The following is a 27,603-nucleotide window of genomic DNA, read 5'->3' as shown; positions in this document are numbered from 1 at the left end:
GTCCCAGCTGCACTCTCAAGTCAGCGTGTTGAGCAGAGCGCTGTCTGTGCGTCCACACCCCTGCAAATGAGCTTGTCTGCGATGGTCTTCTGAACGCTGATGAACGGAGCGTCTTCTGGGTGCAAGTGTCTGTATGGCTCCAGCTGGCTGCCATTTGCTTCTTAGGCGTGATATGTACTCAAGTAAGCGCACCTGCTGTGGTGTATATTTGGTGAAAGCACAATGTGCCAGGCACTTTCCAGTCAAGACATTTCCTGTTCCTGTCTCTGTGGGTCCTGTGTTCCCGGCCCTGTGCCCACCACAGGTAGCCCTTCTGCCCTCTCTCATCAGAGGTTGTGAGCCCAATCCTTTCTGAAATGTTGTCTAAATGGGATTGTGTTGTACATACTGGTCTTACGTTGTGTGTGCATGTTTGGGTGTGTTCCGGTGTTCATCCAGAGGTCACTGCTGTGGCCTACCGACTCCTCCCTTTCTTTCCTCTTTTTGAGGCAGATTCTCCTACTCCCCTGGAGGTTACCAAATAGTTGAGGCCAGCTGGCCGGCAAGCCCCGGGAGTCCCTTTCCCTCCTCGGGGCCCAGCCTGGGGATTCCAAGTGTGTGTGTGTGTGTGTGTGTGTGTGTGTGAGTGGCGCCACCACACCGAGCTTCCTCAAGGAGGCTTCTGGGAGTTGGACTCAGGCTCTCATCCTTTCAAGGTAGACTCTTCACCAACTCCTAGACTCTCATCTCTTTGATGGCGGTAGGTTTGAGTGTCATTACATGTTTATGCATGAGTAGGTCATCATTTTAAATTGCTGAGTCATGCTCCAGTGTTCTGATATATCATTGTCATTCATTTATCCATCTACTCTTGGACATTCTGGCTGTTGAGTGCAGCAGTCATGGACCCTCATGTGAAGGTCTCCGTGTGGATGGTGTGGACATGTGCTTCCTCAGGTCAGTGTTTAAGAGCTGAATTTCAGCTGTATGGTAAGCATTCCTTTATAAGAAACTGCTAGGGCTGGACATAGTACCTCGTGCCTTCAGTCCACATACCCGGGAAGCAGAGGCGAGCAGCTCGCTCTAAGCTCAAGGCTAGCCTGGGCTGCACAGAGCATTCTGGGCCAGCCAGGCACTATACCGTGACCAGCTGAAATGTTTTCCTAAACCAGCTGGGCCTTTCTTATTCTCAGACAGTTCTGTTTGCTTTACATTTTTGCCAGCACATGGCAGTGTCTGCATTTAAACTTGCAGCCTTTGAGTGGATGTGAGGTGTGTCTCCTTGTGGTTCTTTTTTTTTTTTTTTTTTTTTTTGAGCTAAATCAATAATATTTATTGTCAATTGATTCAACTCTTAATCTAAATTTTAATCTATTTCAATTAGGTAAATATATATATTTTTTAAATTACATTTCTATCTTTTTTTTTATGAACAGCTTTTACCTGCCAGTTATACCTCAGTAGAGCTAGAAAACATCCATGGCAAAAGTAAACATATTTTATTGAAAATATAAAATTTGTTTAAGTAAAAAAAATATGCATCTACATGCTACTTCCAAAAAAAAAAACAAAAAAACATTGTGAGCACATAGAGTCATACATTAAGTTTAAAGAATTTGCATTTCCCCCGCAGAGAATGATGCCAAGCATTTTTTCGTAAGCTTATTGGTTGTCTCTTGTTTTCTGTGGACAATGTTCATTCAGAATTTTTGTCCATGTTTTAAGTTATTTTCTTGCAAATTTTAAGAGTTTAGAAATATATACTAGATAAAAACTCTTTGTCTGCTAATGCGTGGGTAATGGTTTCCCTGGTTTGTTTGCCCTTTTTTTGCTAAAATTCTCATCTTCCTTCCATTTCCTCCCTTCATTGCTGAGGATCAAGCAGGACCGCGCTCTACCCCGAGCCCATCCTCAGCCCTTCGTGTTCATTCCTGGAGAGCTCTGGCACAGTCTCTTCTTGGTTGCCGCCTTTTCAAGTCTAGTGTGACAGATTTTCCTCTTAGAGCTCATGTATGTCTTGTCCCACCTGAGAGATTTTATATCTTGGGATCAGAAAGGCATTGCCCTATTTATTGATTGAATTGTGTTTTTGGTACTTGGTAAAAAAAGATGCTTTCGCACGCGCGTGTCTGCAGTGGTGATCGGCCTGCACTGCTGCAGCCTATCGGAAGCCTTGAAACAGCTTGTATAGTCTTCTGACTCCTTACTGCCTTTGACCCCTTTGACCATTTTAAGTATTTCGGGTTTCTCTATATATTTTAAGTTAATTTCTGGGGGGGGAAAGCTTTCTTGAGAGTAAGGTTTGCACCAAACAGGTGGTGATGTTTACACTTCTTGCAAACACACATCTTCCTGTTCTGGGTTGATGGTTGATGGTTGAGGGGAGGTTTGCGCAGAGCCCCCAAAGCCTCGACTGACTCACCGGAAGGTCTCACCTCTCCATATGATCTCACCCAGGATCATGTTCCCCACACATCGTTGGGGCCACGGTCAAGACACAGCAAGCCTTCAAAGGGAGCCTGCTTCTGCTGATGCCTTCATTTGATCTGAGGCCTCCACAGCGATGACCCATTTTCTCACTTAAAGCACCTTGGTGTGCAGTTCTTGTTAGCGGACTCCAGAGAGTGAATCCCACTCATTCACATCCTCTCCTGTTAACACACTCTCCTCTTCATCACCCCTTCCTCCTCCTCTTCATCACCCCTTCCTCCTCTTCATTACCCCTTCCTCCTCTTCATTACCCTCTTCTCCCTCTTCATTACCCTCTTCCTTTTCCCCTTCATTACCCTCCTCTTCTTCCTCTTCATTACCCCTTCTTCCTCCTCTTTATTAAACCCCTTCCTCCTCTTCATTACCTCCCTCTTCCTCCTCCTCTTCATTACCTCCTTCTTCCTCCTCTTCATTACCTCCTTCTTCTTCCTCCTCTTCATTACCTCCTTCTTCCTCCTCTTTCTTACCTCCTTCTTCCTCCTCTTCATCACCTCCTTCTTCCTCCTCTTCATCACTTCCTTCTTCCTCCTCTTCATCACCTCCTTCCTCCTCTTCATCATCTCCTTCTTCCTCCTCATTACCTCCTTCTTCCTCCTCTTTATTACCTCCTTCTTCCTCCTCTTCATTACCTCCTTCTTCCTCCTCTTCATTACCTCCTTCTTCCTCTGGCTTTCAGCGGTCATCTGTGTGATGGTCCCAAATTTGGATCCATGTTAGCCTCTCCCCTGAGCCCCTCCCTGCTCACTTGACCCTGCTATGTTTCCAGTAACCACCTGAGTTTTGCACACCCATGCTGACCCAAGGCTCCTCTCCCATACCAGATGTCTGCATGTCTGTGGGTAAGAGCTGTCCTTCAGAGGGTCTACACCAGGAATTTTCCCACTTCCCATTTGGTTTATTCGTTATTATTGTGTGTGTGTACATAGTGGTGGTGGTGTGGGCACAGCATGTGTGTGGAGGTCAGAGAACAACTTTGTGGAGTAGGTTTTATTTTCTGCCTTCATGTGGATTCTAGGACTTAATTACGCTCAGGTTGTCAGACTTGTCTGGGAAGCAAGTCTTTTCCCACCAAGCCACCTTGTTGATCCTGATCTCTGTGTTGTGAGAACATCCCAAATATGACCAGTGAGCAGATCATGTAGCCCCCACTGAGCGTGTGTTCCCACCATATGGGCTGTCATGTGGGTTCAGGCGTGTGACCACACTTCTGTCTCCATTGGTTTCCTTCCTGTCAGTCAGCTCAGTCCAGAGGACAGGGCAGCACCCTCTCCTGGCTTGTCCTCATCCTGACAGCTCTTAGGGGCTCCCTGCTGCCCTGGGGGCCCTCACCTGTCTCTCTGTCCCTCACCCCCTCAGCCTCTGTTCTTCCAGGCCCTTTCTCCTTCCTGCTGGCTCCATGCTTCCCTCCTTGGAGCATCTGCTCTTCTGGACTCCCTCCTACATAAGTGACATCATTGCAGCCGAGCTTTGTTCACGGAGGGGGGAGTGTGTTCTGGGAAGCGTGTTGATGTCTTCATTGTGGGAGCATCGTAGAACTCTGACACCGAGTAGACAGCTGAGCCTGACTGAACAGATCCCACTGTAAAGCTTTCCTCCCTCTGTCCCTCCCTCGATTCTCCCTCCTTCCCATGTCTTTCCTAATGTTTCCTGTTCTGTGGATCTCCTACCTCTCACCTTTGACTTCCAGTGGCCAGCCTCCAACAGGCTCTTTCTCTTGTTTATTCCTTCCCGCAGCCATCTTCTCTGTGTAACACCCTGCTTGCTGGGCTTGTGACTCAGGGGAAGGCGTTCTCCCACTGTTAATGGAGAACGGAGACCCTTCATTTTACTTTACTTTGAAAGTTCTGCCACTTGCACGAGGACATCCCAGAACTGTGGCTCTGGCGCTGGAGAGATGACTCCGTGCCTGAGGACTCGCTGTTCTGGTAGAGGACCTGGTTTTGGTTCCCAGCACCCACACGGTGGTTCACAACTACAGTTCCAGAGGATCCAATGCCCTCTTCCTGCCTCCCTGGGCACCGAAAACACGTGGCACACAGACATACATGCAGACAAGCTTGTACACATAAACAATCATAAAGCACCCGGATTTGTTCTGTGTGGCCTCTTCTGAAGGAAGCTCTGTCTCTCAGGTCTGGGCTAACAGTGTCTCTTCTGCTTTCACAGTTAGGACATAGAAGGCAGCCTGGGTGCCTTTCTGTGGGGAGGTCGGCTTCCCCTTTGCCGGTGTCATTTTCCACCTTTCCACTAGGGCACTGTGTCCTCCAGGACCAGGCACTTGTGTGAGGGCACTCTGAGCCCTGACACTTCGGTGGGGGTTTGTTTCCGGCACGATAATAAACTCCCGTGTCAGGCAAAAGCATAAAGATGTAAGGCTGATTTTTTTCCTGCTGCTATGTAGAAAGCACACAGTACTAGACAAATAGGGCTGCAGAGTGGGAGGGGACACTGGGATGTGCCAGGTTAAGATTGGTCAGAAACTAAACTAAACTAAACCAAACTGTCCTTGTTTCCTTGTTTATAATTCTTAAACTGTTGTTACCATCACTGAGAACCAAGACTGGGTAATTTATAAAAGAAATTAATACCTCCCAGTTCAGAGGCTGCAAAATTAGAGGTGAGTATGTGTGTGTGTGCCAGTGTGAGTGTGACTGCCAGTGTGTGTATGTGTGTGTGAGTGCCAATGTGTATGTGCCAGTCTTTGTGTGTGTGTGCACAAATGTAACTGCCAATGTGTATGTATGTGTGAGTGCCAATATGTGTGTATGTGCCAATCTGTGTGTGTGTGTGTGTACAAGTGTGACTGCCAGTGTGTGTATGTGTGTGTGAGTGCCAGTGTTTGTGTATGTGCCAGTCTGTGTGTGTGTGTACAAGTATGACTGCCAGTGTGTGTATGTGTGTGTGTGAGTGCCAGTGTGTGTGCCAGTGTGTGTCACTGAGTGAAGGTGTTTTTGCTGGGGAAGGGGACTCTGCAGAGTCCACAGGGAGTGCTGAGAATGCCAGATGGCAGGAGGGTCACGAAAGGCCTTGGCGTTTATTGCACACCTCACTACGTCTGTGATAGCTCACTCACTCAGTGACCTGGTAATCCACGGATGGCTTAACCCATTTGAGAGAGCAGAGCCCCTTCACTCAGTGTCTCAAAAGTCTCATCCCAAAATACCACTAATGCATGGATCTGTGGGTTAGGTTTCTACAGTATGAGCTCTGGGAGACAGAATTCAAACCATCGTGCTCAGTCCGTTTGTTACATTGTGTCGGTTTAGATGTGGGAAATGCACATCTAATCTGGCTCCTCTGTGTGAATGTTAGGAAACAGCTGCGATTGGGGACTAACCCTCAGATCATAATCCTTTCCCCTTTTTGATGGCGTAGGAAATCCAGGATCCCGTCATGCAGTGGCTTGGGCAGCACGTGGATCCTGAAGGAATCATAAAATCCAGCAAACTGTCCCTACGATTTGTTTCCTCTTACACGTCTGACATGGAAATCACCCCGTCTTCCATACCTGTGCTAACCAACCCCGAAGGCTTCTCATCAGAGCATTTCAACCTGGAGACCTATCGCCGAAATCTGCGGACCACACGGCTCGGAAAAGTAGTTCTGTTTGCAGAAGTGACGCCCACGACCATGAGTCTCCTGGGTGGGTGAGTTCCAGCCGGGTGCTCAGCCTGGCCAGGGTGTCCACACCTGTTGTCTGTTTTCTGTACCCTGTGCCAGGGGAGGAGACAGATGTGCCGAGATGTGACTGTGCTCAAGATATGACTGGCCCCATCCTCTGTAGTGTGTGTGTGTGTGTGTGAGTGTGTGAGTGCGAGTGTGTCCAGCCGATTGAGCCATAAAGGAAGAATTAGAAGGAGCGCTTGGTCAGGGTCCGTATTTCACAGTTGGCTTTAGTGGCTGGTGTTATGCTTCCTTTAATCATCCTCTTCAAAACGCCCTTGAAGGACATTATAAAAAAATAGTGTAACAGGTGTCAGTGGTCGGGTGACCATTCTTCTTTGTGTTGTGGTAATCAGTGTTAAACATTTAATCTGGGGTGTTCTGCTGAAAGAGTAAATCAGAGGGGCGCATAACTGGGCTAACTAGAAATAAGGTGGAATCCGTGTTTTGTAAGGTGCTCTGCCCATCCCTAGCCAGTCGCTCTAATCTCATTTGCATGTTTGAAATGAGATGGCCTTTCGTGACCCTCCTGCCATCTGGCATTCACAGCACTTCCTGTGGACTCTGCAGAGTCCCCTTCCCCAGCAAAAACACCTTCACTCAGTGACACACACTGGCACACACACTGGCACTCACACACACACATACACACACTGGCAGTCATACTTGTACACACACAGACTGGCACATACACAAACACTGGCACTCACACACTTACTCTTACTGTAAGCTTTCATTTATATTTCTATCCCACGGCCTCTGTTTGAAGTTAAAACATGGGAAGTAGATGAAAGGGATTTTTTCTAAATGCCACAAATTATTTGTGCTAATTAATACGACTTTAACTTAAGACGTTGGGTGGAATAGAGACTGGGAGGAGCAGCGTGCCTGGGTGTGGACCCAAACTGAAAAGTTCCAGAAAGAACGGGTGTACCGTTCTAGGGTTTGCCCGCATGGGTTTTTAGATAGACGTGTAATTCAGTGTGCTTTTGTTTTAGGACTGTCTGGTATGCAGTTAATTGATTGTATGTTGGTACAAAATAATTAAGTAGCTGGTGTGCCCCTGACTCTCACACAGTTGGCAAAGGGGCAGGTACCCTGTACGGAGTGTGTAGGGCGTGACTGAGGACAGGTAGAGCAGCAGTCACTGCTGAATGGGCCATAACCTGAGCTGTGTTAACTAGGGGCTTTGTTTAATGAGCTACTTTATGTTGCTAGAAGCACTTATTTTTTTCAGCTTTATTTTCCTCCAGGAGAAAAGCATTTCTGTTCTCCTTGGGCAGTGAGACAGCTTTCTCTCTCCATGTCCGTCTGTGCTGAGCACAGGCAGGGAAGTGGCTCTGTTGTTGGTTCCTCAGCAGCTCAGGTACTGAACGGGCAGCTGTCCTTCGCCACTGTCTTTGTTGGCACCTCCCACACTCCCAGGGAAAGGTGCAAAAGCAGCCTCTGGAAAAGAAGGCCAGGGCTGTCACTGCTCTAGGAAGGGGCACGCTAAGAGGTCCCGGAATAACCACAAAGGGACCAGGTGACAGCAGGCAAGCCACAGATGGTTGTGCTTCCGGAATGCAGCCAGTGGCTGTGGCGTGGACACTTCTCTGTGGCTGAGGGAGTGCACCAAGGCAGCTTTACAGAAGGAAGGGTTTATCTGGGCTCACGGTTCCAGAGGGACAGGAGATATCACGGGGAAGCATGGCAGCAGGCTGCCTGGTGGCTGGCACGCCTCAGGTGGAAAGCCAGAAGCGGAGTGTAACTGGGAAACTCTCAGCCTGCCAGCAGTGATGGCTTCTTCTAGCAAGGCCTCAGTTCGTGGGCCTTTCCTGACAGCCACCAACTGGGGACCAAGCGTTCAAGGCTTGAGCCTGTGGGAGGCATCTCATCCAGTCACCACAGATCCGTCCATGCACCTCACGCAGGGACCTGAGAGGTGCGGATCTAGCGGATCGGACGCTTCCCTTCCACACACTTCCCTGCTGTGTGTCCTTGGATCCAGCAGTTCCATCCATCATCTCTTGGACAGTCACATAGCACTGTATGGTGGTGCAGAACACGCTAGGTGACAAGATGGAGAAAGCAGGTTGGGTCACAATCCCGGAAGACTCTAGAAGTCCATACTTGGCTCCATGTTCCTACCTCATGGCCTAGTCTCATGACCTACACACAGAAAACAAAAAAAACAAAGCTAGGAAACGAATGCAGTCTTCACATGTTCATTTACGTGTGTGTGTGTGTGTGTGTGTGTGTGTGTGTGTAGGCCAGAGGTCAGTCCCTCCTCAGCCCCTCCTAACCTTAGTCTTTGAGGTAGGGGCTGTCATTGACCTTGGGTTTGACTGGATGAGCTAGTCAGCAAACCTCAAGGACCCATGTGTCCTCCGCCACCCCCAGCTCTGCATCACAGGCCTGCAGTGCTGCACCGGCTTCAGGGTGTTGGAGAGCCAAACTCACGTCCTTCTGTTCGTGTGGCATACTCCTCACCAGCTGAGCCACTTCCCCAGGAGGGGTCCAGGTGAAGGCTGGTCATCATCCAGGCTGGGGCGGTAAACGTGGGGCGATGAGACGCCTTCATGGCACTGTTTCCATATGTTCAGAAAGGTGGCCAAGACCTGTGCTGTGGATATGTCGTAGCCCCAGTGTCCACATGTGGAGACAGTTCTTCTCCTTTTAAGGTTTCTTTAGTCACGGATTTTATGTAGGTACGGAAGAGTGTTGCTCCTCCTCCCGAGGAGTGGACCCTCCCGAGGGTCCAGCCTGAGGGTGAGGCCGGGGGTTCAGGCAGGGTGAGCACGGTGGGGCGGTGAAATCAAGCCGAGGGCAAGCAGCTGCAGACAGCAGGTTGAATGGCTTTGGGCGACCAATCAGGTTCCTCCATGCCATCTCTGAGCCGGCCAATGGATGTTTGTCTATGGGCAGACTCTCCAAAGGCAGGTGACATACTTTCTACCCAACCACTTCCATAGTCACAGCCTTGGAAGTTGCCCTAGGCCAAGAGCCCTAATGGCACTTTGCCAGGAATGTCCACACATGAGTGCTTGTCTTCATGCATGCCAGAAGAGGGCATCAGATCCCATTACAGAAGGTTGGGAGCCACCGTGTGGGTGCTGGGAATTGAACTCAGGTCCTCTGGAGGAGCAGCCCAGGACTGGGCTATCTCTGCAGAGCTATCTCTGCAGCCCAGGACTCCGTAGGAAATATCAGCTTTTGTTTTTGTTGCTTTCTTACTGTCTTTAAAGCCATCCTTCTTCTGTTGTTGTAAATCTAGGGAGATCTGGGGGTTTCTCGTCTGACACTTGCTTGGGCACTCTTTTGGGTTTCACTGCAAACCTCATCAACTGCATGCTGCAGCAGGAGATGCTGGAAGCTCTCATGTGGTCCCTGGGTGTGACACGGGGTGTGTCTGGAGGTCACAGCCCTGTGACAGCTCCTTCCAAAGACAAGCAGTAACCGTCTGATCACTGAGGCGCTCCCCAGTCACCACACGCAGCCGTGCCATCCAGTTCCGTGGCACTCTCGTCCTTTCTCCTTTGGCACAGTTGTTTTCTCTGGCGTATCTTGCTGGCCATGACTGTTACCCCACTCTGCTGTATGGGGGAGGAGTCTGGAGCCGTGGTCTGGCTATTGGCCCCGTGGGAGTCCAGAGCTTTGTGCTGTTCATTCTGCGCTGCTCCCGTGTTCGGTTAGCTCCGCTGCTGGGTAGTCCTGAGGTGTGGACTCCAGGCTGCGTCCGCCCAGGGAACCTCCGGTGGCCACATGGTGCAGCTGAGCTGGGGAGCCGTCTGCAAGTGAGGTGCAGGCTGGGTGTGGATAGGCATGAGAACCCGTCCCTGCACAGGCACCCCATGTGCTGGCCCTGATAGGACGATTAGGGAGCCTGTGCATTGTGTTTACTGGTGAGATGAGGGGCTGCTCGTGAGGACGGCCTGAGGCCGCAGCACCCCGGCCCCGGGATGACCAAGTCATGAGTCATTGTTGGTTCTGGAATTGTCTTTTCTTTGAGTCATAGCGTCTTTCTTGGTCGACTTACGCCAAGTCTCTGTCAGATACTGGAATGACTCGTGAGGCTTCATGGGGTGAGCCAGAGGAGCACAGAGTGACTGCGCTTGTGCGTGCTGGGTAGACTCAGCAGGCCTTGGCTGGTTTTTGTGTTGAATAATTTTGCTTTTCCCATGTAACGTTTAATCACCCCTATTTAAATCCTGCATTTTGGGGGCACGCTGCCTACAGCACTGTCTGGGATAGCTGGGCACTGTGCGCACAAGGTGACACTACTGTTTCGGGACCCCAGAGTGCGCTGTGCTGGCAGGGTGTGCTGCCCCTCGTGGCCTGGAGGAGGGCGCAGGGGAGGCAGCGCGAGCCTTGGTGTGCTGTTGTAGGGCTGGCGGTCTTGGCTGGTCATCTCGCTCGGGACCATGGCAGTGTCTCCAGCTGGCTCCAGACTTGGCAGCATGCCTTCTAGCTGCGAGACCACGGATCGGAAGCTGCCCTCGCGGCGTGTCAGGTCGGCGCCAGCACTCCCGCTGTCTCTCAGTGCCCACAGTGCTTCAGAGGGGTGGTTCTGTGGTCGTGTTGAGGAAGGGGTGCTTGGGAGACGGTTGATTCCACTGGCAGACGGAAAGGAAAGACACAGTCCTGTGAGAGCCTTGAAAAGCCACTGTTGGATGTCGTGTACCAGAACTCATATATGAGTCTGTGATCCCAGCACCAGGGAGGTTGATGTGGGAGGGATGCTGTGAATGCAAAGTCAGCCTAAGCTACATGTGTTCGAGGTCAACCTGGGCTACATAGTGAGACCCTGTTTCCAAATATTTTATGATTTTCTTTGGGTGCTAGGGATCACATTAGTGAGAATGGCCTCAGTCATTTTGGAAGCGGTATTCTGATCTTCAGAGTTCGGGGGGAGCCCAGCCTCTCTAGCCAGTCCCGAACCTCCCTCTCTTCCATCTTCTCCCCTCTGAAAGTGCACTAGAGCTTGCTGCTCTCTGCTCCCTCCCCTCTCCGCCAAGCCTGAGAAGACAGAAATTGGGCTGGAACTAATTTAATGGCTGAGTGACCTCACAGTGGAGAAACAGCCGGATCCTAATAGGGGGCTTTGTCTCCATTCCCACCCTGGCTGGTAGCGTGCCAGTCCAGAGTCAGGCGGGAGGCACAGGTGGGAACCATTAGCGCTGTCAGAGAGTTTGAAAAATTGATTCTGGAGGCCGAGCGGATAGATTGGACTTGACAGTGTTGTCCTAGAGATTCTAAGGGAAAATCCTGTAGTTTAATTCGAAATCCCTTGATTATTCATTAGCTTTCCAGATGGCTTTTGTTGGTGCTTTACATATTAATGCCTGTATTGTGTTATCCGAATACTCCTAATGTGCACACAGGTAATAGGAGAAAACAAACTTGTTGGTAAGTGTCCCAAATTAATGGGATATTAGTGTAATTGTGAAATAAAAGGGTTTTAAGAAGTTGATTGCTTTGGAATAATTAATGTGAGATTTTTTTAAAAAATGGACCAATTTAGTGCTTTAAAAATGAAAATGATTGGAGAGTTTCCCCTTATTTGAATGTTTACATCTAAATTAAAGTTTAGGATATAATTCCAGCATTTGACTTCTGCAGCGGTCACGACTGAAGGGTTATTCTGGCAAGCTCTCCAGGAATTTTATTTGGTTGATCCAATTCCACACCTGAATAAGTTAACTCTTCCCATGCCAGCCTATTCAAGTGGAATTACTTTAGGGGCCTGCTTTTCTTTCAAAGATGTTTTCACAAGAGTTTTTAGTGTTCTAGAAGGGTTGCTATTGTTGTGTTTGTATGTTTGTGTTATGTTCATGTGTTCACGTGAGTGTATGAGTGTGTACATGTGAGGCCGAAGACTGACAGTGTTTTCCTCAGTTGCTCTCCACCATTAGTTTTAGTCAGGGTCTCTCACCTGGCCTGGAGCTTTAGCTGATCCACGAGCTGCAGGAGCCTGCGTGTCTCCACCTCCCCAGCCCGGGATTACGTGAGGGTGGGATCATCAGGTCCTCAAGTTCTTGAGAGGCAGGTCCCATTTATTACTGTGACGGTGACAGTTCAGTGATGGTCACAGTGTGTCCTGTTTAGATGGTGGCTCACTGGAATGGACCTTCTAGGTTTCTCTCAGTATTTTGGTATCTTAGTCATTTTGCATTGCTGTAACAAAGTGTGTCTGCGCTAGGTTGATGAGGCCAGGGCATTGCCCCTCCCCTCCTGGAGGCTGTAAGTGAGAGACCGGGGTACCCTTGGGGTCAGGTCCTGGTGAGGACCCCACTTTGAGTTCCATGTAGCTGCCTTCTAGTTTAGGTTGCTCAGATGGTGGGAATGGGTGAGAGCGCCATTCAGGGCCCCTTCTATAGGGCAGTAACCCCATCCTGAAGGCTCTGCCTCTGCGACCTCGTCCTCCCCCAAGCTCCACTTCTCACACCGTCCCGGTGGGGCTGAGCTAGTGTGGGGAAGGCACAGGCACTCTGTCCATTGTGCCCTTTAACCTGAGGCATCCTGGCCTCCACTGCACCACAGAGCAGAGGGGAGTGTGACCAGGAACACGGCACACCTGACTCTGTAGGGGAGGGGCTGCTCAGCCATGGCACGGACTAGGCCAGAGGTCCTGTTGGAACCTTGCAGACCACAGCAAGGTCTTTGAATACTCTCAGTGGTGGCAGCCTGAGCCTTTTGAGGGAGTCTGAGATCTTCAGGAAGTCTCTGTGAAGCATGTGCCAAAACTGTGTAGTTCTTTAGTACATGCATATTTTTACCATTTATTTACTACAAAAGAAAATTTGCCCACTAATGAGATTCCCGACTTGTTTATTTTTACATAAAGACAGATTTTGGCTGAATATTTGATACTGTAGGACATAGAGCCTCTTTCACAGTTGATTGATACTTTGATTTTATAACTACCAATGCCAAGGACACTGTTTTGCTTAAATACAAAGAGACAGAGTATGTTGAGGGCCAGTTCAGAGAGTGCTGGAAATTCTTTACTAATTCCAAGTCAAAATTTATAGAACAATGTTTTAAAATGCAGCTCAACTCAAAAGTTAAAAACCAGACACTAACACAATCAAAAGATAGAGTGATTTCAGGCCTGCCAAGATGGCTCATGGGTGGAAACAGTTGCCTCCAAGCCTGAGGACTGAATTCCACCCCTGCAGCCCACATCCTAGGACAGAACTGACACCTCAAGTTGTCCTCTGACTTCTGCACAAACGCCGTTGCATGTGTGTGCCCACACACTTACTGCACACATGCATAATAAAGAGGTTAATGTAGTATACTCAGAATACACTAGTTTGATATTTGCTGAGACATGAGGATCGCAGGCAAATATAGAAAGTCTCGTTTTTCATAATGAAGCCATTTTGTTTCTATAAGAGTAAAGAATTCTGTATGAACCACTGCAATTCATAGCATACGCTCGTGTCAAATCCAAGCCACGTCTCAGGCAGCAGTTATTGGAGCTGTGTGGCATGATGGCACACACATTGCGAAAGTGCATGTGTTTGTTCGTAACCGTGGCCGCAGTGACATTGCAGGATGCAACAACGTGAGTGCTGGCAGAAATGCCTTGGGCTCTTTAGGTGTCTGGATTTGAGTTAATCTTGGTTTGTTGTGTGTTCAGAGACCTTTTATTGCCATATTTTGTGTTGCTTTCTTGTTTCCAGACACAGTTGAAGAGATGCTTGGTAAACCAGTAGGCCCGAGCAAATAGGTAACGTTACACTGTTTCCTTCTGTGCACTGTGCACTTGGTAATCATCTGCTTGGCTTTATTTAAAGTTCAGCCACTCAGCTAGTCTTTCCTGAGCTCCAGCTGTTTATAGGTACAGTTGGTGGGGTGAGATCCTTGTGCTTAATTGCCAGAACTGTATAAATCTTATGTGGTCTTACATACCTGTAACCATGGCACTTTGAAGGTGGAGGTAGTTCAAGATCACAGTTACATAGTGAGTTTAAGGCTGGCCTGGGCTATGTGAGACCCTTTCTCATAATGAAGGAAAGAAAGAAGGAAGTAAAAAAGAATGAGAGAGAAGTAATCACTAAGGATAACCTCAAGGATGTCTTTAAAATCTCATTCTGGTAGCTCAGGTTCACCTCAGAGAAGAAGCAAGGAGCTGACTGCAGTGTAGAGGTGACCTGGAGCCTGCAGGTGGCTAGCAATGTTCTCACTGGAGTCTGTAGGGTGCAGAGGAATTAGTGCCCTGCCTCATGTCCATGGCCTGACCTGGGTGACCAGAGTGTGCTTACCAGACGTCTGGCCATGGCCCAGCAGGTCAGCCAGGGATGCTGGGGTGCATCTTTGGCTACTGGGCCTGGGCCAGATCTCATGGCTTTCCACGGTGAAAGGGTCAGATGATCGGAGCCCACCAGGAAGTGCAAGGGGGTAGGCAGCTGCACACAGGCCTTTGCAGGGTCTCTGTGTGAAGGTGGAGGCTGGTGAGCAGTGCAGCTAAGATGAGTGTTCTCTGTCTTGGATAGTACACACAGCCACTCATTTGGAAACTGAAAAAAAAGCAAGACTTAAAAATCTGTACATATGTTTTGAGTTTTTCTTTCGTGTTTACCATGGTTTTTGACCACAATGAAATCTTACTACTGCAGGTCCTAGGTAGAGAATCACTGTTCATCTTGCCCAGAGAGCCTGTGTTTACCGTCTGTTGGAGGCTGCAACTTGGTCTGATGCAGCAAGACACATGCAATGAGAAAAACTTTCCACAAGTTGGTTTATGGGTTAGTACTAGTCCTAGCTTGACACATTTTTACATAGGTTTAGAATGGAGTGTTCACAAAGGCATGGCCACTCACCTGCGCACATGTGGTGTGGAGACAGGCTCAGCTCTGGGTTTACAAACATGTTGTGTTCAAACCCTGTAAATGTGTAAAGAAAAAATAACCAGGCTCTTGTGTTGGGTAATCAAGCAGATACTTTCCCTCGTGTTATTAAGCCGCCTTTCTTCACTTCCGCCTCTCTCCTGACTTTGCTTTGTGGCTTATTTAGAACCTTTGTTTTTCTTTCAAATGAAATGCTTTCCTGCTTTGGAGGTGAGAGCTGAGTGGCTGTCACCTGCCCCGGTAAAGTCTTTACAGAGGGCAGGCACACCTTGGGGACGGGGTCTGTTTCTGTTCTGAGGGTGTTCAGTCACTCGAGAGCCCAAGCTGCATTTTTAATGCATTGTACAAGAAGTCATTCATCATTTTCTTTCTTTTTTTTTTTTTTTTTTGTTTGTTTGTTTGGCTCTCCCAGAAGAGTATTCAGATTAGTGAGGAGAATGGTGAGGTCATTGGCTGGCAGAGGGGGTTTTCCTGGGGTGTGGGAAGGGCACGGGGAGCTGGAGGAGAGGAGGAGCTTGGAGAGGTCTAGTCCTGCTTCTCTCTGTTGTGGGCCATGGAGCTCTCTCACTTGGAAGCTGGAGAATGTATGTGTGGAGCCTTACCTAACAGCAGCTGCTCTGCGGCGGCCATGGTGCCGGCCTGGGAAGGAGGGCTCTGGCTGCCCTCACGGGCTTTCCACAGCCGGGACTCGAACCGGCTCACAGAGCCTCTCTGGGTGGGCTTCCTGGTTTGCCCGGTGATGATGCTGTCTTGCATATGTGGCGCTTTAAGAAAAGCAGTCTAAAATTGTAGTTCTTTTTTCATGTTCTTCTCTCAAATATCACACCCTGACCACAGCTTCTTCCCTCCTCCCCCTTTCCCCTCTCCTCCAGATGCCCCTCACCCCCACCTCCCCTCAGAAAAGAGCAGGCCCTCCAGAGACATCCACCAGCCATGGCATAACACAGTAAGACCAGGCACACACGCTTTCAAAGGTGGGCGAGGAAGCCAGCAGGAGGAAAGGGGTCCTGCAGAGGCAGGCAGGAGTCAGGGACAGCCCCACCCCACTGTGAGGAGCTTAATTGTAAAGAAACAGGCTCCTCAAGCGAGGCAGCATACAGGAGCCTACATATAAATGGCCCCGGACTTTCTCAGCTTAGTTTGAGTGTGGAGGCTAGACCAGCTGGAACACTCACTTGCTGGCCGACCCACTTCTGTCTATTCCATGCCCTGCTCAAAAAAGAACCTACAGCAACAGGGATTGCACGTTCTCTCTTTAAGTCATTTACCCCTCCTGAAGCTGCTGTCCAGTCAAAATGGAACACGCTCTGCCTTGCTGTTCCACACCACGGGAAAGCCGCATGCATGTGCCTCACTCATGACAGACACGAGGCATCATTGAAGTCCCCCAGAGTTGTAGCAGTGATGAGTGACAAGAATTTCCCTCTGGAGCCCAGTGAATGTGGGTGGGTTCCGTGTCCCTGTCATGCTGAGTAGCCACTGTCATGGGTGGGAGTGGGAGCAATTGTTCAGGTGAGCATTTAAATGCTTCCCCTTGGAGTCAAGTGACATTCAAGAGGGAACTGTGTCCTTGGGTCACTTCCAAGCCAAACAGCCAGACTGTGGGGGAGGAGGGGATGGGGCTGGGCAGTAGGTGTGGTATTGCATAGCCGTAGCCCCAGCGCCCCAGTGCTGGGGAGGTGGAGGCAGGGTGATTAGGGGCCAAGGTCGTCCTCCCCTGTGGAGTGGATTCTGAGAGCAGCCTGAAACCTTGTCTGAATGAATAACCAGCAGGTACATAAACTCAGCAGCCCCAGGAGCCACCCCTCAGCACTTGAGAGGAGCAGAGGGCTGAAGGAAGGGAGGGTCAGCAGAGGGGAGTGCCCTCTGAGGTGAGGTCTCACTGACACTTCAGACCTTGGAGTTCCTTCAGGGCCTGTTTGGCTGGTCAGTGCATAGCATCCAGGCTCAGCCTGGTATCTCAGAGAGGCTGCTTGTGCTTGGGATGGGGTGCAGAGTGTGAGGAGGAGGCGGCCTCTGCCTTCTCCCCTCCCTGGAATTTTCCTCTGGGATCCTTTCTCCTCATTTTCAGTGCCCTTCCTACTTTTGAAACTAATCAGTGGGGCTTTGTCTTTTCAAGCAAAACACAAACCTAGATGTGTTGTACTTTTGGCATTCTGTGATGTCTGTGGAGAGTATGAGTTTCAGGCGAGAACCAGAACTTGTCCAGAAGCTCCATAGAGTACTGGCCCGGCCCTTTTGTTTGGCTCCCCTTCCCTTCCCAGTGCCTGCCCGCTGCTGATATCTGCAGGGGCCTCAGTGGAACCAAGGCCTTCAGGTTGTCACAACAGCATCTGCCGTGTGCGCCCCGTACCCAGAGCACAGATGTGGACAGTCCTCGCCAGCATGGCGTGGGATCTCGTGGTGACCCCATGCTCTCTGAGGGCTCAGCGGCCAGCCCCCACTGCAGTCAGGTGTACCCTCGGTGTGCCCATAGCCACAGCAAGACTCTCTTGCCATGGTTCAGCTAACAGTTACTGAGCTCATGCTGGCTCCATCTATCTGACTGGATCTTCATAGACCCATCCTGTTCCACAGTGGAAATCTGCCCACGACACCGTGCTCCTGAAAGAAAAAGCCTTACCTCTGTGCCGAGTGGCCGTGAAGTCTATTAGCCTGGGACACGTTGGTGGCCACTGTGGACCCTGTTGTCCCAGCCAGTACATTTTCTAAGCCTCTCCATCATACTAGTGGGACAGGCTGCTTGTTCCTTCGTGCCATTTTCCGTGAATGTGGGTACCAATGTTGCCGGGCTGTTCCTAAGACCTGCGTCAGGGTGATGGCAGCCTCACCAGGGCTTGTCAGCAGGTGCCAGTCCCTGACTCGCCACACTGTCTTGGTTTCCTTGAGTGGCAGCTGGGGTAGGACATTTTGAGTTAATGCAACTTCCTGAGAGGGTCAAGCTGCCTTCCTTTCTCTTCTGTCTCATTCACAGCAACCCTTCAAAGGTCAGCCACAGTGAATGTAATTAGATAAAAGTCACGAGGTCGGATGTTTCGTGAACTTGAAAACAAAACTGTAGTAATGATCAGGTTTTAAAAAATAAGCAGAGTGCCAGAGGCTTAGGGGGCAGCACGAAAATGTCTAATGCATGTGTAATCCAGAAGGACAAGAGAAGAAAATATTTGAAGAAGTAACAGCCAGATGTTCCCCCAGTTTGACAAAAGATAAATGTACAAGTTCACGAAGTTCAGCAAACCGAAGCAAGGTTAATACGGTGAAAAGCACCTAGGCCCACCATACTCACTACCAAAGCCCCGAATCACAAGGGAAGTGTGTCAGTCAGTCTGAGGAGACCAGCGTGTTGTGTTCAGGCGAACGGTGTGGCCTCCTCAGGAACGGCAGAGTCCAGAGACTGTTGACGGAGGCAGAGCCGTGTCTGTAAGGGGCTCAGAGAAAACAGCCGTCAGTCCAGGCCTGTGGGCACAACAGAGGCTGCTGCTGCTGTGAAGACATCGTTTCAGGTCAAGACCCGGACATGTGCAGGTGCCCTGGAAGGATGCCTGAGAGCCGGTTCCCGAGAGTGCGGAGGCCGCTTGCACGTCAGAGGGAAAGAAGGCAGTGGGGCGTCATGCAGGAGGCCACGTGTGAACGTGTGCCCAGAGCTGGCAGTGTTCTGAGAACACCCGGGAGGCCTGGGGCCGGTTGGAAGGGGTGGACCACTAGGGATGGACCCTGAGGTGGACAGAGTAGACCTGTCGCTCTGTGCCTGCCGACTACCGACAGTGCCAGCTGCTTCACACCCCTGCTGTCACGCTGCCCCCACCTCTGCGATGGCCCCCAGACTCTCGCCAAAAGAAATCCTTCTGTTAGTTGCTTTTGTGATTTTTGCCTTTGTCATAGCAGTGAAGAAAGTAATAATCCAGAAGGCTATCTGTGTGAATATCTGAGGAATTTAGAAAGCCCCTTTCTACCCAATTCACTGGACATCTGCCCAAACAGAGCTTCTGCTGCCGTGGTGGATGGTCAGCATGTAGAAGTACCTACGGCAGCCCCGGCCTTCCTGGCCAGCCACAGGACAAACCGACCCTTGCTGCCCGACCCAGGGCCCGTGCTAAGAGGTGGAGTCAGGAGTGGGCTCTGCAGTCCCTAGAGGAGCCGTGAAAAACCCAAGGCAAAGTTGCAGTTAAGAACCAAGTGGAAGGGGCTGGAGCGAAGGCTCAGGGTTGGGTCCAGGACCCTCGTCTTGACTCTCAACCATCTGTAATGCCAGCCATCAGGCGCCTTTTCTGAGTTCTGTGAGCACCAGGCGTGTGCGTGCTTTGGGCTTCTTTGGACGCTCTCGGAGTGGGTGAGCTGAATCACATGCTTACAGGGGAGCTACGAGAAGGACATTTGTGCCGTTGAGAGCACTCCATGGCTTAAGGTGCTTGCTACCAACGTGAGTTCACACCGTAGAAGGCGAGAACTGATCCCGAGGTGGCTGGATAGTGTCCGCATACATGCAGCAGCATGCACACACCTGTACGTTACACACATGCACACACACACAGATTAGTACATAGCATGAAAAGAAAACCTCGTGCTCAGCGGTGCAGGTTCAGGCTGCTGGTCTGTGTGAACCACAAACCTGAGGCGGAGCACACAGAGAGCATACACTGTGTCACATCTGCACAGGCTGAGGCCTCAGGGCTGGCCGGCTGTGGAGCAGAGCAAGGGGGCTGCCAGCAGGGAAGTGGCCACCTGCCGAGGTCTCCGAGAGGCTCTGCTAAACCGGTGTGCCCATCTGACCACATCCAGCAGGCTGGGGACGCCCCAGCCAGCCAACTGCACGTGAAAATCTCAAACGCTGGCCTGGCAGGGCTGTATGTGGTGATGTTGAAATGCGGAGGCAAGAAGATGGATAGGTGGGTGGGGAGATGGTTTGATGTGCACCAAAGCAAACGTAGAATATCTGCTAGACTCTAGGTTGGCGGCACAAGCTGTTCATGCCCAAATTCAGCCTTCTTGTGGTGTGTAAATATTTTTATAATGAGCAAACCATCATGGACTTTTTAAAAAAGTAGCAGTGATGGTGTGTTTAAAATAGATTAAAACTGTAAAATAAGTTTAAGTAAACCGATTTGGTCACCCTCGTTGTGTTTGTAAAGGCTGCTTCGTGAAGAGAGCTGTGTGGTTGGTTACCTGTACGTGTGTGGCTCTGTCTGTCTGTCCGTCTCTTGTTCAACCTTCTCTCCTTCCGTGGAGAAAACAGTGTAAGTTCTATGAGAAACAGAGGTCAGGCTGAGGTGTTGCTCCTGTGACTTCCTTAGGTCTTAGGTGCCCTAAGTACTCAATTTAAAACAAAACCTTCAGTCTGTATTCTCGCTCTCTGAAAACCCGGGGGTCTAATTTCTCTTTATTTGTGCCCCTAGTGAAAATATTTTAAAAATCTGAATTTGTGTGCACATAAAGTTTTCATTTCTCACACCTCATATCATGCAGCGTCCTGTCATGGCCTTTACAAGTGTGTGCAGAATACGAGGCTTCCCGCTGGGCACCTGGCTGGTCCCGGGGTTGCCGTAAAATATTCTACCTCATGTTAAAAAAGAAAAGATACAATTAGCAGTGTTCTCATTATTGGAAATATTCTCATTAATGTATATTCTGATGTCATTTTATTCCATAATCCCTCAAAAGAGTCTCTGGAGGAAAGTGGGGTGCAAATCCAAGCAAGGGTCTGTGCCAAGTCTCTCTTCCTCCCCCCTTGCTTTTCCGAGGCCTTCCTGACCTTGAGCCTCCAACTGTTGCCCAGAGGCCAGGCACGCTATGTCCTCTGGGCGATTCCCAGCAGTGGGAGCTGGTCCTTGAGGTGATCTTCCTCCTGACCCTTGTGAAAGGGTTTCCTTAGGCCTTAGAAAATCTCATCTCCAGCGTGAGTGAAGTCAGGCTGAGAACAGAAGGGCAGACAGAGAAAGCCAGCTTTTCTGTTTACACGTGTTTTTAAACCACCAATTAGCTGGTAGCCAGGATGATGCATTTAAGGTGTGAGGAGGCTGGGGAGATGGTGCAGTGGGGAGATGGCGCAGCAGCTAAGGTGCGCTAGGCAAGCTGGAGAGTCTGAGTTCAGATCCCCAGCTTGCTTGTAACCTGGGGAGGCGGAGACTGGAGGATCCCTGGAGCTCGCTGCTCAGCCTGGCTAGATGGATCTGTGAGCTCCAGGCAAAAATTAAAACCAAAAAAAAAAAAAAAAAAAAACCAAAAGAAACAAACAATGAAAACAACAGGACACAACACAATGGGGAACCGTTGGGGAAAACACCGGACATCCAAATGTGCCTGCTCATGTTATACACTCTCACACACATGAATATGTATCACACATGCATGCACACACACACACACACACACACACACACACACACACACACGAGTGAAGAATCATGGGTAGGTCAGCAATGGCAGCCAGGAGGTGACAGCATTCGCCTGGCCTGTGGATGAGTTCTTTCTCTGTGCCAGATATGGCCCTGCCTTCCTCCCCGGGACTTGCTGTGGCGGCAGGAGGCCTGAGTGCTGGCCCTCCCTCGAAGAGCTCCCTCTCAGGGCAGCAGGCTGCTCCCACCAGCAGCGCTGTGGCCAGAAGCCAGGCTGCCTGGCCTCCTGCGTTGGTCCTTCGGTATCAGTTTCTGAAGGCTCTTAAGTGAAAACACGCCGTGGTGTGGCGTTAAAGTCGTGATAAAAAAACTCTTCAGACTCTCTGTAGCCTGGCGGTGCCGTGGCTAGGGCCCCAGGGTACAGATTTTCACAGTTCCTTTCCCGTTCTACTGCCTCAAGAGTCCAACAGCAGCAGCCTAGGCTTTTCTGGAAAAGCTCCACCCACATTGCAGAGAAAAGGAATTCTAGGTAGAAGGCCTCGTCTCCTGATTTTTAAGGTCAGCGCTTGGGTGGGACCCTCAGGTGGGACTGAAAGTCCAAGAGTCTGGTTTTAACCAGCTTGTTACAGACATAGCATTAAGGACGGCAGGGTTAACGGAGCAACGTGTTGGGCCCGAAAGACTCTTTCAAGGCAGGTCCTCCAGGCCAGTCTAGTGACGGTGGGTCTTGTGTTTGCCAGACTTTTTGAAATCCAAAGACATTTTGATGCAAGGTGCAGGCTGTCAGGGTCACCTTAGGGCTGAACTTAGATCTGAAAGTGAAAGTCTCTTTTTAAAATTATTATTATTGTATGTGGGGGTGTGGGGGTGGGGTGAGGTGTGTGGGGGTACAGGGGGTAGGGCAGGGTGAGTGGGATGTGGGGTGGGGTGGGGAGTGGGGGGCAGGCTGGTGTGAGTGGGGTGTGGGGTGGGGTGGGGGGTATGGGGAGCAGGCTGGGGTGAGTGGGGTGGGGGGGTGGGGTGGGGAGTGTGGGGGGCAGGCTGGGGTGAGTGGGGTGTGGGGTGGGGCGTGGGGTAAGGCACACAGTATGGAGGTGCTAGGACAACTCTGCAGGCTGGTGCTCTCCTTCTAGCTTTGCCTGGGTTCCGGTGTTTGACCCACTGAGCTACCTTTCGGGCCCAAGAATCTTTCTGTCAACAGCACAGCTGAAAGAATGTTCACCTAAAAGTAAGCATCTTTCTTTTAATGAGTTGAAAAGACCAGTTACGATTGTGCCACTGGCTCTCTGAGCCGAGACCCCGCCCACTCAGTGTCTTGCTCGGTTGGAAGATGGCAAAGCTGGGAGAGTTTGGCCGTGTGGCCCCATTCTTGGGGTGAAGCCAACTCACCTGATCCCCTACCCCTTGACCTGTTCCAGCTCAGGGCCCTCCTTGACTGCAGTGTCGGCACTGCCATGGCGTCTGGAAACCCAGAAGTGGGGGTGCACTGCCAGGCTCCTATGGTAGCCCAGCAGGGACAAAGCTCTTTGTTGTGCTAGCCAATTATTTTGCATTCTTTCTGAAGTGTGAGTGACAGGCAGGAGGTCTTTCCCACAGCAGCTGTATTTGGGGCATTGTTTTCTTTACACTTTGGGAATTGCCTGAACTTTATGGCAGAGTCAAAATAGAATCTTAGTGAAGCCTTTAGAGGCTGTGGAATTAGTACGTAAATCATTGAGATCTCTATGTTACTGGCCATGGTGGCCACGCCTTTAATCTTAGCACTTGGGAGGCTGAGGCAGGTGGATCTCTGTGAGCTCGAGGCCCATCCTGTTTTACAGCAGGAGTTCCAGGACACCAGAGCTATACAGGAATGTATTTTGTTTTCCTAAAACTAAAAAGTATGGTGTTGAAATTGTCTCTGCCCTTCCTGGTCACTGTTCTTATCTGCATAGTCACTCCCGGGAGATGTGTCTGTCTGAAAACTTTTCCGTCTACTGCATATAAACTTTTTGGTCCTGTATGTTCCTAGATTAGGATAAAAGACTAAGTTACCACACCCAACAACAGTTTGTAGATTTGGTCATTTAGTTAGTTTTCATACTAGGGATTGAGCCCATGGCCTTTCGTGCGCCAGGAAGGTTCTCTACCACTAAGCTAGACTCTTAGCTCTTTAAAAAAATGTTTCTGACAGGGTCTTGCTAAGGTGCCCAGCTGGCCTCAGCCCTTTCTCTCCCTCTGCCTCAGCCTCAGCCTCAGAAGTAGCTGGTGTCCAGGGTGCGTGTCACCACGGTCAGCTAACAGTTTGTCTTTGAAGTGCCGGAGCTGGGAATGTCCCTGGGGCAGGGCACCCACTTACCTCATATGTGTGACAGGCTCGTGTGCAGTCGCCAGCACCCCAGGGAGAGCGGGAAGAGGACAGTGGAATGTTAATCCCGCCCTCTTGGCCGTGGTATTCCGTCTGGGGCCCAGGCTGAGAGTGGCGCTGCTGGCCATCACAGTTCCAGCCAGCAGTCGGACAAGACTGCAAAAAGTGGCTGGGTGTTCTTTCGCCGGTGGCACACTTCACTGGTGGTGTCAGGGCTGGGCCAGCCTGGCTCCTCGTGGCATTCTGGTACCTGAGGGGGTGAAGGGGCACAGGTTTGAGTGGACCACTGCCTCCTCTGCTACACTGTCTGCAGGTAATCTCTGGCTTCTGGAGATGCAGCCACATTCTGGGTGTCCACACGGCTTGTCTTTTTAATCACCGCAAACCGTGTCTTTTCTAAGGAGTTCCCATGGTTTTGCTGGTAGAGCCAGTGCTGAGAGGCCTGTGGGCTTCCCTCCTTAGGCAAGGGTGTGGTGCTCTTCTCCTGTAGGGCCTGGGCCATTGGGGTGTGCCTTCACACTGCTCCCGCCCTGGGAAGTGTTCCAGGTTGTGCTCCAGCCCTGGCAAAGGGGAGGATTCTTTACCCTGCAAAGGTCTGTGGCTGAGTTTGTGTTTTAATGATGACAATAGGCAGGTCAGCCATCTCTTCCCCAGCTCTTTAAGAATGAAAACATGAGCACTACCACAAAGTCCTTTGGGGAAATCGTTATTATTGAATAGATTCATTAGAGCAGAAAGCTTTTTTTAAAACTACTTGTTTTATAGCTGGCTTCCACTACTAATTTATTTCCACTTAGCTCTTATTTAGTATCAATTTCCAGTCTGTACTTGAAGATGATAAGATGAAACAGAATTATTTGAAGGAAATGAAGGTTACATTTTGATATTGAAGCAGTGGCCTTGCAGCCAGATTGCTATGAGCAGTTTATGAAGGAAGGAAGGAATGCGATCCGGGTGTTTTCACCGTGCATCTGCTTAGTCGAGGAAAGCTGTCCGAGTTAGAGGGACCTCAGCAGAGAGCGCTGTCTAAGTTAGAGTGACCTCACGAGAGAGCGCTGTCTGAGTTAGAGGGACCTCAGGAGAGAGCGCTATCTAAGAGGGACCTCAGCAGAGAGCGCTGTCTAAGAGGGACCTCAGCAGAGAGCCCCGCAGCTACGCCTGAACTGGAGCTGCGCACAGCCGGGAGGAGTGTGGCCCTTGCCTCATCCTCGCCATCTTGCAGCCACACTTTCACAGCAGCATCCTTGAGGTGGCACAACCCAGCAGGCTTCTCTGTTTCACAGCAGCTGTATAATCATGAGCGGCTGGAGAGATGGCTCAGCTGCTGACACACCTGTTGCTCAGTTATGAGAAGCAGGACCGGGGTTCAGATCCTGGCACCCACACTGGGCAGCTCACAACTGCTCCAAGGGATCTGGTGCCCTGTCTTGGCCTCGGTGGGCATCACATACACAAGTGGGCATATAGTCATACACACACACACACACACACACAAATAGTAAGAATATATCTAAAAAAAGGTTGGTAATCACATGCATGTATTAAAATGTTTTTTTCTGCTGCATATGTCCTCATTCTAGGTCTAAATTTCATTTTTGAAAAAAATTCCTTCAATCCTGTTATCCATGTAGTATTCGGTATTCCTCCCCTGCCCACTGTTGAGAAGTAGTATTTCACACTCCCAACCGAACTCATTTCACCCAGATCGCAAGGTCACAGAGTTCATGTGACTCCAGCCTCCCAGAGCAGGACAGTGCGCGGGACTCAGGAAGCCGGCAGCCTCGAGGTTCCGCCTCTTCCGAAAGGAGAGCAGTCTGAAGCTTCGCTGAATGGAACTATGAAAAGGCTGAGTATTATTTTACAATAATTTTAGACTTTCATGACTGAAATTAAACACAGCAGTTTTAAAGGTATATTTTTACTTGAACTTTTTACAAGCTCAGACCATGTTTTTATTAAAAAGTCGGACTCAGCACCTTACATGGAGTACAATACCAGATGTGAGGCATGAAGGGATTGCCAGGCCACCTGCTTACTGTGTATTAAAAACTTGTGTGGTAGCTGATGTCATACGAAGTGCGGATGATGGGGAATAATTTTGAGTTATTAGACCATATCAGAATACTAAGGGTCACTGCTGGTGGAATGTTCAGAATTTTCTATCGCATTTTACTATTTGTTTGGAAAAACCACAGTTGGGATGATGACCCCTCTGCTTAAAAATAAAGGAGAAAAACCCAACAGCAAATGAAAAGCGAATCAGAGCCCCCAGAGGGGCCGTGAGTGCAGTCAGCGGGGAAGGAGACCGCGCCGTGGTCAGGTCTCTGCAGTGTGATTCATAGAGATCCTTCAGCATCTCTTCCGCCCCTTTCCAGCAGTCCAGGCCTGGGCTGTGGGGTGTTTACAGGCGTGAGCAGGAGGTTGTGGCTGGCTCCTCTGAAGGCTGGTTTGTCTGCCTGTGATCTTGGGTATGGGGCGCACACATTGTTCCATTCCCCTTGAGGCCCTCACCAGAGCAGAGTAGAAGCCAGCAGCATGTCCTTGGCCTTCAGAATTGAGAACCACACAGCTCTTTAAAAGTCAACAGCAGCAGCAACAAAACCCACAACTCAGCCTAGGCGTTTTGTTTTACTAACAACAACAAAACCCAAAACAGCCAAAACGCCAAAACCCCAAACCAGAAAGCCCAGGTGATCACAGCTTTCCAAGCACAGAAGCTGGGCGATGGCCTCGGTGCAGCTTGCTAGACCCCAGAGGCTGGCACTGGGAATGGCAGGCACATCTCGGTCAGCGGGCGGGAGGCAGAAGCTGAGCCGAGACAAACTGCCAGGCTGCAGTCTGAAGTTTGGGAAAATACTAAGTCAGGTATGTTGGAAGATTTTGTAAGGGGAAACAGCAGATCTTTTCTGTTCAACCTCTTCAGCCAGAAGTTAAATTCATAGCTCACACTCACTGAAATGGCTGTAGAGAGACAGAGAAGCTGCCCAATTCCAGCACTTCAGGCGTTGAAGCAGGAAGGTGGCCCCATATGGACTGGGATAAAAAAAGACAACAGTAAGTGCTGACAAGGAGGTGGGACATTAACCCCTTACACACTGTTAGTCAGAATGGGAAATGGTGCTGTCTCTCTGGCAAACAACCTGGCTATGCCTCTGCTAATGAGGCAGAGAGCGAACCATATAATCCAGCAGTTTGAGGGGCAGCCACACGAAACTCTGTACATGTTCAAATACAGTGTCACTATTTACAGCAGTCCCGAGCGAAGGCCACTCCCGCCCACAGATGAGCGATACATACCGCACAGTCAGCCCGCAGAGTCAGCCCATACCACGGAGTGCCAGCCATGAAAGGGAGGGAAGCACTGCCGCGGGCTGCGGTGGGCAAACCTTATAGATAGCTCACTAGGTGAGAGAAGCTTGAGGTAAGAAGGACCATGTTGTGTGGGGCCCCTTGTGTGGAACATGGGACAGAGCAGAACATGGAAGAGATGCCAGCGCAGGTCAGTTGGGAGTGAGCTGGAGAGACGGCTCGGCAGCACAGAGCAGCTGTCGCCCTCGAAGAGGGTGTGCTCAGCTCCCAGCCCCCACACGCCCTCTCAGCCACCCGCAGCTCCAGTTCCAGGGGCTCAGATGCCCTCTTGCGACCTCTGAGGGCACCAGGCACCTGTGTGCACAGATACACATGCAGACAAAACACTCATACACATACAAATAAATAAACCTAAAAAATTTTACACAACAAAAAATGAAGTGCACCAAGGGTACCAGGTGGGACAGAGGGGAGGCCGCAGGGCTGGAGCCTCCTCTGTGGGCCGCAGAGTGTTGAGGGCTTTGCAGCTTGGCCGGTAGGCTGGGGCTGCTGACCCCCAGACTGCAGGAGGACAGACTCATCATCCGTCCACACCGCAATAAACCTGTCATTTTAAAAAAGCCGTTGATAGAAATTTAGCAGTTTG

The 27,603-nt window shown here is 50.2% G+C and overlaps 1 protein-coding gene across 7 annotated transcripts in view; it reads left to right on the top strand.

Annotated features, from left to right (window-relative positions):
• Window positions 1-27,603, top strand: part of Hlcs (holocarboxylase synthetase) — a 159,072-nt gene that overhangs the window by 60,066 nt on the left and 71,403 nt on the right. For all 7 annotated transcript variants that reach the window (XM_060370778.1, XM_060370777.1, XM_021657166.2 and 4 more), the window contains one exon: window positions 5,845-6,116. In XM_060370778.1, the coding sequence (XP_060226761.1) occupies window positions 5,845-6,116 (272 nt within the window). The remainder of the gene's footprint in view (window positions 1-5,844; window positions 6,117-27,603) is intronic.

The sequence above is a fragment of the Meriones unguiculatus genome, chromosome 17 (genome assembly GCF_030254825.1).
Source record: "Meriones unguiculatus strain TT.TT164.6M chromosome 17, Bangor_MerUng_6.1, whole genome shotgun sequence".
Classification (NCBI taxonomy): domain Eukaryota; kingdom Metazoa; phylum Chordata; class Mammalia; order Rodentia; family Muridae; genus Meriones; species Meriones unguiculatus.
The sequence above is the reverse complement of the archived record's forward strand: the minus strand, read 5'-3'. Positions and strand labels throughout refer to the sequence as shown.